The 14503-nt window shown below is 42.8% G+C and overlaps 1 protein-coding gene across 1 annotated transcript in view; it reads left to right on the forward strand.

Moving 5' to 3' along the window:
- Positions 1 to 14503, forward strand: part of palm2akap2 (PALM2 and AKAP2 fusion) — a 184841-nt gene that overhangs the window by 75861 nt on the left and 94477 nt on the right. The window contains exons 2-3 of the mRNA XM_078288919.1: positions 1084 to 1135; positions 12043 to 12090. Coding sequence (XP_078145045.1) covers positions 1084 to 1135; positions 12043 to 12090 — 100 coding nt within the window. The remainder of the gene's footprint in view (positions 1 to 1083; positions 1136 to 12042; positions 12091 to 14503) is intronic.

Consider the following 14503-nt stretch of genomic DNA (forward strand, 5'->3'; position numbering starts at 1 on the left):
AAACTAAGCTAAAACAATAGACATCCATACAGTTAGAGGTTGTTTTTTTAAAAAAAATTTTTGTACACTGACTCTGCTGTTTCTGCTGTTTCAAGCGCAGGAATGAGTGAGAATTCAGATCAGCTCTGTTCAGCCAGTTCCTTCAGTTTATTTCACTTAATGCCAAGTTCAGTTTGGTCACTTCTTTGCATTTCAACATCAGTTCAGCTCAGTTCTGTTAAATTCACTTCATCTCTTCTGCAGTAAATTTAAAGATCAGCTCAGCTCACTTTGCTTCCATTCAGTTCAGTTTTTCAGGTTTTGCGCCGTCCAATCACGTCAAAGCATCTGTCTCGGGGATAAATACATCCAAACTTTAGTTTAGACAAAAATAAAAAAAAGTTTTATCTCCAAAACTGTTAATGCGGTTTTCTATTTTTTCCGCTGTCCTGTCTGTTCTCCAGCTCCCACAGCTTTCAAAGATGACAAATTGCCCTCCTGCTTCCCTTTCTTACTTCTGCTCTTTTTTATTTTTGCTCTTCCTCTTTCTCTCCCTCATTCCCATCTCTCCCTCCTCACCCCCCCCTCCCCTTTACCTTAATGCCGTCACTTCTCTCTTCCTTTTCTCTCTCTCTCTCTCTCTCAGCTGCTCCTCCCAGCTGCCTAATCACACATGGCCCGTGCCTAAAAAAGAGAGGGAGGGAGGGGAGGGGAGGGACGAATGGGAGGAGAGAGTGCGAGTGCGAAAGAAAGAAAGAGAGAAGGAGAGAGAGAATGCGAGCAGCGGGCTGAGTGTGAGGCACATGGCCAGTGAATGAGAGATCTTTCCTTCCCTCAGCGCGAGCTTCTTCTTCTTCTTCTACTTCTTCTTCTGCTGCTCTCTGGTTGGATTACTGCTGAGGAACGAAGGAAGAAGACCCTGTCTGGATACTCCACTCCATCCACTCTCTCTCTTTCTCTCCTCCCTCTCTCTCTCTTTTCTCGCCGAGAGACTCCAGCTTTCTGTCTGTCCCGAGTCTCACCTTTCTTTCTCTCTCTCTCTCTCTCTCTCTCCTTTCACCCCCCTCTCCTCTCCTCTCCTCTCTCCCCTGCTTCCCCCCTCAGGATGTCGTGTGAGGAGGCTCAGCTCCACAAAGAGAGGCTGCAGGCCTTGGCGGTAAGTCAAATCTGTTTCTGTTTCTTTTTGCTCTTTTCTGTCTGTTGTATGTGAGTTTCTGTCTGTCTGTCTGTCTGTCTGTCTGTCTGTCTGTCTGTCGCTGACTTCATACGTGACGCTTTTCATGTCTGTCAGTCCCACTTTTACGGCTTGTATGTCTCTGTCTCACCTTGTCTTCTTCTGTCTCTCACCGTATGATTTCTCACCCGACTGTCTGGCATCTAACAGTCGCTGCTGCAACTCTCTGCCTCTCTCTCTCTCTCTCTCTCTCTCTCTCTCTCTCTCTCAATTCAATTTAATTTCAATTCAAGGTGCTTTGTTGGCATGAAATACAAAAGTACTTATTGCCAAGGCAAAGTCAACAAATTCAAATTCAAATGACAGTAGTCAAACTTGACCATGACAGTGACAATGAACAATAAATATACAATTGATGTGTCATTAAATTAGTAAATACAACAATTATCAGTCAGCCAATTTATTAAAATACATACATTTTGCATTCTCAAACCGTGTTGGTCATACATGTCTCTCTCTCTCTCTCATGGTCTCTCTCTCTCTCTCTCATGGTCTCTCTCTCTCTCTCTCTCATGCTCTCTCTCTCACTCGTGCTCTCTCTCTCACTCATGCTCTCTCTCTCACTCGTGCTCTCTCTCTCACTCATGCTCTCTCTCTCTCTCATGCTCTCTCTCTCTCTCATGCTCTCTCTCTCTCTCATGCTCTCTCTCTCATGCTGTCTGTCTCTCAAGCTCTCTGTCTCTCTCTCTCTCTCTCTCTCTCTCATGCTCTCTCTCTCTCTCTCTCATGCTCTCTCTCTCTCTCTCTCTCTCATGCTCTCTCTCTCTCTCTCATGCTCTCTCTCCCTTCAACTTAACTCCCTCTGTCTTGTGCTGCTGTGTTTGTGTTGCTGTTCGTGTCGGCTTTCATTTTTCTCTCGTCTCGTTTTTGGGGGAAACCAACTCAGTGGAAAGTTGGTGGAAAAATCAGATCGGTTTTTTTTTCTTTTTCTGTTTTTTTTTTTTTTGTTTGTTTTTTTTGGCCTCCAGATGTCTGAGGGTTGAGGTGTAACTGCTTTCCAGGGAGGAAGGATCTCGGTCTCGGGTTGTGTTTCGGCCGGCGTTGTGTGTTTGTGGATTGAGCGGAGCGCTGATCTGTTGGAGCGTCGGGGCTCGCCGCTGATCGGGGCTCAGAGCAACAGTTAGACCTGCGCTCGCTGCCTCCCGACTAAATTTGGCGCCAGCAAGGAACCACAGCATACCACACACACACACACACACACGGAGGCACAGAGGCACAGGAACACACACACACACACACAAGTGGGGGAACAGCAGCAGCAGATGGAGAAACTATTTTGGCCACGTTGAAACATGGCAGCCATACCAGGCTGTTCGTACTGAAGCCAGTCAGTCACTTAAGTAAAGGAAGAGACCGGATTTGAACGGGACAGAACAGGCATTTTCTATTTCACTCGTCATTCTTGCATGGGGGGGCTTCGATGGGCCACTATAAAATATTTGATAATGTTGTCATGGAAACGAGCGTCGGTTCGAGGCACAAGACCGCGAAAACCAGAGGTGTGATTATGGAAACATTTGGCGGACTATTCTGGTTGTAGTTATCGTAAAACATTACGACTTTATACACAAAAAATGATCAAATTAAACCGCTTTTACCAGCAGGGGTGTACTCTATCTATCTGCTCTAATTCTACCCTAAAGGACTATTAGTGATTTCTACTGGAGATTTAGCAGAAAGTAGAGCCAGGTGTTGAATGAAAGTAAACCATTTGAGCCCGCTTGTCTCCTGCAACCGAGCGTCTGTCTTATCTCAGCTGTGTGTGTGTGTGTGTGCAAATGTGAAGATCAGTTTGTCTGTGATGGAAATGAGCCATGTACACTCACTCACACACACACACACACACACACACACACACACACACGATATCGAAGACAATAACAGCACTAATAGCTCTCAAGCCCCAGCAGTACTTAAAGCAGGAGGGTTACTGTTACAGTAACGGCTCTAACAGCTCTGCGAGGCAGCTGAGCATTCTGGGAGCCGCAGGCCGAGCCAGGCAGCGCGGGTCCGCACAGGGTTTCCCAGAGCATCTTACAGGGAAGGTGAAGGACTTTTAAGAACATATCCTATTGATAATAAACACTAGTCAAGCACTAGTACAGCTAATCTGGTGGCAGTTTCAGAGAAAACTGAAACACTGGTGTGAAATTATTTCAAATGTCCTAAGAGAAAGTTTGATTGGTCAAAGGCTTCTAAAAAATGGACCATTATGTGAAATATGAGGAAGAATCGTATAATATTTGACTTGTTTTGACTGAACTCGCCAATATTTTGTGCCGCTGTTCTGTAAATTTGACCATTTTCATGCCAGAATATGAGAAGGATTCAATATTTCCTCCAGAGTTTTCTTCTCATCAGGGTCTAAAAGAGAGACACCACAACTGTTCACTGGTAGAGGAACTCTGGGAGACATTACTGCCTTTAGATGAAGAATTAATTTGCAAAAGACATAACTGAACAATTAAATGAACAAATAAAATGTGCAAAAAAAAACATTTAATTCTAGGTTTTCTAGGTCTATTTTTCTGTATCTGTGGTCAGGAGGAACCTCCATCAGATCAGAGGTGAACGACTTGACTGGCCAATATCTGATATTTAATAAAAGGCCAATAATGACACCTAACCCTAGTATAATGAGAAAAAATCCCAGTTTTCCATAAGATAGAGAGGATCTGGATTGTGGAACAGTTACATCCAGGATACCAATAAATTCACATTTCTCAGCAATTTCAAACATAAACTCAGGACTCATCTGATGAAACAAACTGCTTCAAGTTTTGTCACACACACTGACACACACACACTGACACACACACACACACACTGACACACACACACACCCTCTAACTCGTCACCACGCTCACTTCCCCTATGATATCATTTCCTGCTTTAGGGCTCTAGGGCTATTTTAAATGTATTTTTATTTTTATTCCCCTCGTCGTTTGACTTGATCTTTGCTCTGTTCCTCTGTTTTCCACCTTGTCCAGTTCTTTGCCGCCTTTTAGATCCTGTTGTCCAGGTCAGCTGTGTCTTCACGTTTCCTCTAGATTTTATTTGTTCCTTTCCCCTTGTTCTTTGTTTTATAATCTCACCTGTAAACAAACAACCAAATGAGGTATTTGCACGTCCTGTTTTTCATCATCATATTCTGTCATTTCCATTTCTATACGTTACTTTGCCTTTCTACATTGTTTCAATATGTTTTCCTTGTCCGTTGGTTTTTTTGCTGTCTGTGTGAGTTTGGTTTCCATGGTAACTCTCGGAATATTCCGTTAATTCACAATCACAACACAAAGACACATATAGACGCCACATTCTGAATAAGATCTGAATCAATTGAGGCGATCGTTAGCCAACATGCTATGTGCATGTTTTGTTTTGTTTTTTTATTTAGCCTTTATTTTACCAATAAGTTCCATTGAGATTCAAATGGCAGCAGGGGGTTACACAACAAAACATACAATACAGTAGAAAATACAAAAATAGTAAAATATGTAATAAAAAAATCACAGTTTAGGTCAGAAACAGGAGAACACGTCTTGCATAAGACTGTGGATAATTTGTGATGATTTTAGGGGAATAAAACGGTCAAGCTGGAGCTTCGACTTGTAAACAGACTTCTTGTCATTTGAATGGACTATTTTATGATTTGCACTGATTTGACATGATTTGTGTAAATCATTAATATCAGTTGCCTTCAGACAGAAATTTCTCTTTGGGTTTTTTTTTTTTTCTAGCTTCATGTCTGTCTGCCTGACTTTCTGGTTTTCTGAGCAGATAAGTAACTCACAGATGAATAAGCGTTGACCCCCTGTCGAGAGGTTCCCTACAGTGCACACACACACACACACACACACACACATACACACACTCTGGCTCCGGTCTGCAGCTGACAAGCTAATGATTTCATCAATAATTGATGCTTATGAGATTTAATTGTCATCACCATCAGTGTCTGTCTTCATCAATACTTCAGCAGCTCTCTGCGGAGCCGCAGTGAGGAAACCTCAAAACCAGAGCCGGTCGTCTCTGACCTGAGCCGGCTGCACTCTTCAGACAAAGACCATCTGATTTTGGGTCTGAATCTGACACTGATTTCGATTTACGTGCCGTATGGACAGCGGTTCTCAAATGTTTTCATGTCTCGGACCCTTGAATAGACACACATTAGGAGCCTGTATGGGAAGATTTTTGTTGGTGCTTGAGGAGTGACGGAAATAATAGCGGTGAGAGTGAAACCTGTGGCTAGAATAGTCATTCTTACACAGAACATCCTCTAATTAGGATAATTTGTAGTGAATTAAATAATAGTGACATTAAAGTATTCCTATTGCAAAGTATAGATTCTTGCCGCACGCCAAGTCTCTAGAAAAGCTTCCTTTATTTTACATGAGATAAAAAAGTATTAAAGTATTCCTAATTTTGCTTGAGGGCCCCCTGAAACCTTTTCGTGCACCCCTGGGGGTCCCCGCACCCCAGTTTGAGAACCATAGCCTTAGAGGACCATATTCTACGCCAAGCTCTGTCCACCACAAAATCACTGATATCTGTCTCTTAGATGGCAGACAGCTGTGATTATAATGTTCAGACAGCACCATGTTCTGTGTAGCTCATGAATTATGAATGAGACGAGGCACTAAAGGCTGCACACGCCTTTTTTTAGGAGACGTGCCTGAGCGACATATCAGCCAGAGCACACCGACCGAGGCGAGACAATACAGTGCGAAGTGAGAAAATATAGAATAGTGTTTGTCCTCGTCCAAACACATCACTGTCCAACGAAGTCAAACGATGCACTTTGACCTTTGGGTGAACATCGCTTCGTTTTAAGAATTCACGAGGAATAAAAGTTTGAGAACCGCTGCTTTAAAGGGTAACTTTGGTATTTTTCAACCTGGACCCTATCTTCCCATCTTTTTGTGTCTAAGTGACTAAAGGGGACAACAATTTTTGAAATTGGTCCAGGATTGAGTAAGATCGCTTCAGCCGGCAGCCGCGAAACGAGCTGCAATGTAATCCGACGGGGCAAATCGCACCGTCAATGTACGTCCACTAAAAGTGTTCAGTGTTTTTGCCACTGACAGGCTCAGATTGTTATTATAAGTGTCTGACAACATTATGGAAAGGACCCTAAAGAGAAATTAAACGTTTTTCTTTACCTTTCGCTTGATCCGGTCTGTGTGTAACCAAGTCTCGCGAGAGTTGAGTTGTTGCAGGAAGTTACACACAGACCGGATCAAGCGAAAGGTAAAGAAAAACGTTTCATTTCTCTGTAGGGTCCAATTTGCCCCGTCGGATTACATTGCAGCCCGTTTCGCTGAAGCAATCTCGCTCAATACTGGACCGATTTCAAAAATTGTTGTCCCCTTTAGTCACTTAGACACAAAAAGATGGGAAAATAGGGTCCAGGTTGAAAAATACCGAAGTCACCCTTTAAGAAACCGAAAGCACACAGCGGGAGATTTAGGGGAATCCGAACTGCAGATGCATGACTGCTCTGTTTGTTTTAGATAACTAGATTACGTCGAGCACGAAGCATTCGACCCAACAAAGAACAACGTGTGAGCGAGTGTTTAATCTCACGGTAAAGTGGTCGATTGGCCCATTTGTCCACCACACACACACACACAAGGATTCCCACAGTTTGACGGTGATTATAGCATGTCAGCTGCCCGCGGTGGAGGTTTCCATGGTTACTAATTGGTCAGATTAGGGAACAGTTGTGATGTCATGTCGTTAAATCCAGACCTGTAATTGGCATGTTATTAACATGTAATTATAGCAGTTAGACGGCGCACAGCCTTGTCAGGGTTCCCCAAAAAACTGTTTGTGTGTGTGTGTGTGTGTGTGTGTGTGTGTGTGTGTGTTTACCGAGCTCTGCGGTTTCAGCATCATCCAATCAATGGCGAGTGCTTCATCTTTCTAATTAGCTGTTGCCCAGTGGCCTGCTAACCGCAAGCGGCATGGAGAAATACATGTGTAAGAGTGCGTACGTGTGTGTGTGACTGTGTGTGTCACTGTGTGTGTGTGTGTGTGTTTGTGACTGTGTGTGTGTTTGCATTTGTGCATACACTCATTCACTGGCTTCTCTGTAGTGTCTGTGATGTGTTTACACAGATGACCTCAGCCCTTTGGATTCTTAGCCCCCAACACACACACACACACACACATACACATACACATGCACGTGCACAAACACACACACACACACACACACATACTCATACTCAACAGGCCCACAGATTCTCTGGGGCCAAGTGTTGGGGGGAAAGGGGAAGTGGGGCTGCAAGGGTTTGAGGGGTTGTTGGTGTGTGTGTGTGTGTGTGTGTGTGTGTGTGTGTGTGTGTGTGTGTGTGTGTAAGAGAGAGAGAGAGAGAGAGAGAGAGAGAGACAGGAGGGGGAAATGAGAGCTGCTGGGACAAGCAAGGAGACAGACTGTGGTTGACCAGAGTTGTTTATTAGAAGAGTTACATCATCGCAAGAAGATGAAATGCCTCAAAATCATTCTCTGTTTTGAAATTCAGATTTCCTCTCTCTCTCTCTCTCTCTCTCTCTCTCTCTCTCTCTCTGCCTTATGAGAATTATGATATAAAAAGTCACAGGAGACTAAAATAGCTCGAAATGCAGTTGAACTTCAGAGCAGATATGGATATCAGAGCTGAATGGAACACTTCCCTCTTGGAGCTCAGCGAAGTGATCTGTGTGACTCTGGCTCACTCTGGATCGAGTTAGTGAAGTGTTTCATAGGGAGCTGAGTGAGGCTGGGTGAAGGTGGGGGGGGGGGGGTAGTTGTTAGTTAGACCTTGGCATGCAGTGAGTGAAATGTGTGGCTGTGGCATGCAGTGGGGGGCGGGGTAACGGGCTGTTAAGAGTGGTAAAGACAGAGAGTGGGGGCTGGGATTGGGGAGTGGGACAGGATCCTGCACAGTTTTACTTAATTAGATATAACTGACATAAGATGCCAAAAACAGAGGAAAATCATTTTTTTCTTCAAATCATTAAGACTAATAATCGTGATCAATAATCGGGATCACAGCATCTAATCAGCATTATCAATTTAGCTGTTATCATGCAGCCCTAGGTTACTAGAAATAGACTCAGGCTGGTGTGATCCTGCAGGACGTTTGTTTCCACATCTGCTCCTTTCTGCAGTTATTTTCAGTGGTTTGGTCGCAGCAGGGAGGCAAATCCTCCAAAATCTGCACCTTGTGTTTTGTTCGAAGTTCCGTCAAAGTCATTTTTATCTTCAACAACTTTATTCTCTTTGTTACTTCAGTTTTTTTTTAGCTTGCAAGTTGTGGTCCAACTCTGTGTTGCATTGCAACAAGAAAGATTGAATGGCTCTTGTACCCTCTGAGCTCTTACTCTTTCATGACACTCACAGCTGAGCCTTGTGTTTGAGCAGCAGAAAAAAAATCATTGTATCTGATCATGACTTTAGGGAGTCATGGTACTTAGTAGTAGATGGCAGAGTTAATAGGAGTAAAGGATGGACTTGAAGGACCTGATAAGAAGTGAAGGGAACCTGTAAATGGTTGAACATTAGCTTTACGTCGGCCAGATCTTTTTACCATCTTTTCATCCATTGATTTGTAAACATGGGATCTGATTACTTTCCAGTTGTCCTGTTCGCTGAAAAGACAAAAAAAATCACATTGCCTGTCAGATTGCCTCCGGCTGGGCTGCAGTGTGGCTGATATTTCAACAATATTAATAGTGATAGATGGGATGAGGAAGGCAGCAGAGAGGCTTCAATATCCTGAACGTCCCATTAAACTGGATGCAGAGGGCACAAAGGCTGCTGGGTGGCTTAAGTCATTATAGTGACTGTGTCAGGCTGAATGTGTGATGAAGGTGTGGCTGCTGCTGGCATCATAGTCTTCTTGAATTAGCATTTTGCTTTAGGGTGTTTGGCGGAGTGGGCGTGGCCAATCGAGCAGACTGGATCCAGGAGAGGCAGTGGGGGGGGGGGGGCGTAACATGGAGGAGGGGGTCAAGAGAGGCTTGGTTTATGGACTTCAGCAGTTGATGGGGGTGGGACGGGGGTGGAGGGTTAGGGGGGGCGAGGGGGCAGAGTCATTCGGGAAGGAGGGGGAGATGTTGGGATAGTAGGGGGTCTGGGACACGCCAGGCATTACGGGCCGGCTAAAATTAGCAGCAGCTGTCTTGGGCCTACTGAACAGTCTGGCATAGTTGGGGAGGATGGGTGTGTGTGTGTGTGTGTGTGCTCTCACAGGGACTGGAGTCAGGAGAGGTTGGAATGCAGCTCAAGTGAGCGCTGCTGGTAACAGTTTTGAAATTATTTTCATGACATTTGAGCTTAATTGGATAGTAAACAAAGGAGAGTGGCAGGAAAGAAATGAGAGAGAGAGAGAGAGAGAGAGAGGCTCTGACATGCAACAAAGCTAATTTGAACACATGTAAACAGCCAACAAAAACCAATAATGTTAGCCTCATTACTCTCTTAATAACGGTGTGTCTAATAGTAACTAGTGAAACAGACATCAGGAGAAATGAAGGAATTTTGTGTGTGTGTGTGTGTGTGTGTGTGTGTGTGTGTGTGTGTGTCCATGCGAGTGTGTGCAAGCATCAATTCCATGCATGTGTGTGTCTGTCCTCAATATGGACAGGTTGTGAGTAAAGTCACCAGCTGCTGCTATCACATGACCACGGCATGCGAGTCATCTCAGTGATGAGCTAAGTTTGCATCCATGGACACACACACACATACACACACACACCACCATGTCGGCTAAATAGCTACCAGGTTAGCATCCGTGCGTCTCCGTTCGCTAAAGGCCTAACAGATTAGCATTATCGAAGGAGCTAACTGATGAACACACACCTCCATTAGCAGTAGAGCTATCAGATTAGCTAAAGACATTAACATTCATACAGACTCCATCACTGGCAAGAGGCACGATTTCATCTGCCTGCTATTAGTTTAGCAGCTAACCTGTTGGCCATCAGACCTGATAATGTTACAGCTTTACAAGCATTTGTCAATACTGAGTTCACTTTTTCAGAATCATGTTATTGGCCAAGTATATTTGCACATACAAGGAATTTAGCTTAGTGGTTGCTTGTGACAGAGAAGAATAAAAGACAATATAAACCAATAAAAACAGTAATATTAAAAAAAAAAACAATATAGAAACAGCAGAAGGAAAAGATAAAATCAGAATCAAATACAGAATATGAGTATTCTACTGTAGGTATTTGCACTGTTTTGAATATTGCACGATGATGGATAAAATAAATCTAAATACAATAAATAAACTCTTCACACAGTGAGCACAACAGCACTCTATGCAGACCATTTTTTCTTCTCACTCAAACTCAACCACCAGCAGAACTTTATGTATCTACAGCCCATTTCCATCTACTTCAAAAGACTGACAGAGAGTGGTACATCTACTGTGAAGCTACCTGTTTTGTGTTCTGACTGACAAAGTGTTGAAATTAAACAGTTAATGTTGAAATTAACTGCTGAGCCTTTAAGCTGCATGTTGAGAGCTGTGTGAAGAGTGTTGAAAAAGTGAACTCAGTATTGAGAAATGCTTGTAACCAAATGTAAAAACTGTAATAACTGTAAACTCCTGACCTCCAGCAGGTGAAAGCACACTCCTCTGTAAGCAATAGATTATCAGATTAGCAGAAGATATAACAGATTAGGATTAGACTCCAGTGTTTGCTTTATCAGATTAGCTAAAGATATACCAGATTAGGATTAGACTCCAGTGTTTGCTGAACAGATAACTTGTATAGGTGTACAGGCATTAATGTAGCAGCTGACTGTGTCAACAACATGTTAAGTTATGTGACCTGTTGATGTTGACGCTTGACCCCCCTGACCCCAGAAGTGCTTACATGGGTAAAGGTTCAGTTTCCCATCCCACTTTTTTTTTTGGAGGTGTTGTTGTTTTCTTAGCTCGTTATCTTAAATTAGTAACTTGCATCTCTTCTTTCTGTGTTTTACTTATCATTAGATTTTACCACTTTCTCAATTCCTTCAGTGTTTTAGGTGCAAATAAACAATTAAACTAAATCTTTGAACTGCCTGTTTTGAAGTAATAACCTACAATATTATTTACAGTACACGATCATACTAATAAATAATAAAACTACCGTGATATTTTGCCCATGCGTGCTCCATTTTCTCTCCTGGACCATGTCATATTTTCTGTGTGCCAGCCAGTCTGGGGATTCAGTCATTCTTCTGCTTTTGCTCATTTATTATTAAGTCACTTTAGGAAGCAAAAACACCTTCATCACCTCATCAGCGAGCAAACCTGATGAAGCAGGGATGCAAAACATGTTGTTCGGCCCACTGTTTTTATTTTGCTAAAATGACTCTAGAATAAACAAGCTAAGACAAATCGGTCTATGAGCTTTCTTTTCTCATTCTTCTGCTTTTATTTATTCCAAACAAACCGGAAATGTAAAACGCATCATGTCCTGTGCAGCAGAGCTACCAGACTCTGAGTGTTTAAACAGACAATGGAAAAGCTTTCATGACCTGGATATAAGTTGAATCACTATTATATTATATCAAGCGATGATAGCGAGTAGCAAAACAGACATTTATTTCTATAAAAATGTCACAGATTATTATTTTAACACACACTATTATCCAAAGTGCCTTACAGCAACTTTAACCGCTGCGGTCGAGGCGGACCGGACCGGACCGGTTCCTTTCAGTCTCCCTCTCCTCTGAGCGTTCAGGTTCGGGAAGACGATCTGAGCTGTCAGATGCTTGCTCTGGGTGTGCTGGTATCTCCACAATGTGACCCATCTGATCTCTAACCTTCTGTTCACCATCCCAGCGTCAGCAGGGCTTTCATCTGATAGACCTGCAGCACCTGACCAGTCTGGTCAGGTGCTGCATTATAATCACATGAGTTTGAGTTTATTTGTATTCATGCTCACAGTTAACAACTGAACAGAAGCAGAATTTACATTAATAAAAACAGAAATATATCTATACATGATTGTACATCATAAAAATATAAAACTATACATATCTATATACACACATGCACCCATACATTCATACTCATACATACGCATTTACAAAATACAACCATACACTTACATACAACCATGCGTACATTTTAAAATGCCATAAAAAAACAACAATATACAACACAAAACAAACAAACAAAAACAAAAACAGACCCCAAAGACTTCAGCTATCCATCTTTTGTTCCATTCAGTTCTGTATTGTACAGTCTGACTGCTGTAGACAGGGTTGCTACTAAGGGATATCTGGGTGACCTTACGCTGTGTGTGTGCGTGTGTGTGTGAGAGAGAGAGAGAGAGTGTGAACGTGTGTGTAAATAGTGCAGAATACCTTTTATATGCACGAGTGTGATTGTGTGCATTTAAGTGCTTGTCAATCAAGTCAGTAAAACTCATATTATTTCAAGTTAAAGGTTTTTTTTATTATGGATTGTGAGTCCTTGTTCTTATGTTTGGATTTATTTTAGGGATTCTTAGGCTGCGTTCACACCCAGAATGTTTGGAGCCGTTTATTTGAACTCTGCAGCATTTCCATGGGGTTCAGTTCATTTCTCCAGGTCATTTATCACCAAATAACGACACCAAAACACCTGAAAATGCGAGTTTCAGTCCTCTAACAAGAGAACTGAGGTGCAGCTCGTTAGGAGTGAGAACATAATCTGAACCGAGTACAGGAAACCAACTCAAAACGCAAGGGATTATGGGTAGAAGGAGACGAATATTGACAGCTGATAGCCAGCAGTTAGCGAGGGCCAAATGGAGTCTGGACTGATGCAGATTCAGATATCTCTTCATGTGTTCTTGACCGGTATGAACACCAGAGAAGCTCAGTTACAACAAAGAACGCAGGAAAGTCTGCCATGCTGAGCTAACGTTACAGAAACTGGATTTGGATTTGTTTGGACTCCTCCTCCCCGCTGCCAAAATCCCTCACCTGGCAGGATGACAGGTCACCAAAACTCTGTCCAATAAACGAGCTACCGGTGAGTCATGTGACTTTTGTTTACAAGCCCTGGTTCGCTTGTTATTAGGCAGAATGAACCGAATCAAATACACAAACTTTTCCACTGTGGTTTATTACCGTTTTAAATATCAAACGTGTCTGGTGTTGCAGTGCAGACTCCGGGACGGGGACAGCTGTAGTAGACAAAGTGAAGCCCTGAGTAGTGAGCCAAGTGTGGCCAGAGGCTCCGTGAGTCAGAGTGTGGGAAGACATGAGTGTGTCACCAAGAATGTGGACATTTTTCCCTGCGGAGGAGGAAGCGTTGTTCTCCGGAGCGGCCGGCCGGGGGTCAGCTCCCTCCGCTTCGACCGCTTCAGCCACGGGATTCTGTCTTTACACTTAATATCTTGCTGCAGAAAGGTTTTTATTCCCCGTTCTATTATGAAATATCAGACAGTGGGCATTCCTCTGATTAATTTACGAATGTTTTGACGGAAAAAATACAGTTGGAGTTGATTCAGTTGGGATGCAGAACTGTATGTGTGCTGAAAAGTCGTCAACAGAAAGATTTTTGGCCCTGAAACTCAAACCAACATAGCGGTCAAGTGTGTTTCTATTCATTCAATTTGTGGAAGTAGAATCCTGCGGAGATTTAATGGGGCGCTATTAGAGGAATTCACATTTCCCCCCTTTTTTTTATACAGTGTATGATCAAAGATATTTCATGAAGACTTTGGTAAAATGTGATTGATTTTGAGCGGTTTGCATTTTTAAGAATCCTCCCTTTTTTTTTCGAGGCAGTAAACTCCAGGAAACGCATCACAGCTGGACTCGGCCCTGATTGGCTCACTCAGTCAGGCGAGTTTGCAGCATTTGAACCGCCACCCCTTGTGGTATTTTCAGCCAATCACAGTCCATCATTGCCTTCAAATTCATTCAATAAATATCCTTTCAACTAAACTACCTGCATTTGCAAAATAAAGAACTATATCTGAAAACAAACTGAGTAATATGGAATCAGAGGCTTCTTGTTTAGGTGGTGTAGTTGTGTCTAGATTTTCATTTTGTTATGTTAACTATGATTAAGGGCTATATTCCCATGATGCCACATGCATTTCCTATCAATACGGTGCTTTACCATATACACAGCTCATTGGCTGTCGCTGTCCTTTGATTATAATCACCTGTTAATATCTTATGTGGTGATGTAACTACTATGAATACAAATAAATTTGACTTGTACGCCGCTAACGAAGCAGTAGAACGAGACGATGGGCCCTTTTTCTTTTTCCAGGCTGAAATAAAACGACCTTACTCTCTTG

This window comes from Centroberyx gerrardi, chromosome 2 (genome assembly GCF_048128805.1).
Source record: "Centroberyx gerrardi isolate f3 chromosome 2, fCenGer3.hap1.cur.20231027, whole genome shotgun sequence".
NCBI lineage: Eukaryota > Metazoa > Chordata > Actinopteri > Beryciformes > Berycidae > Centroberyx > Centroberyx gerrardi.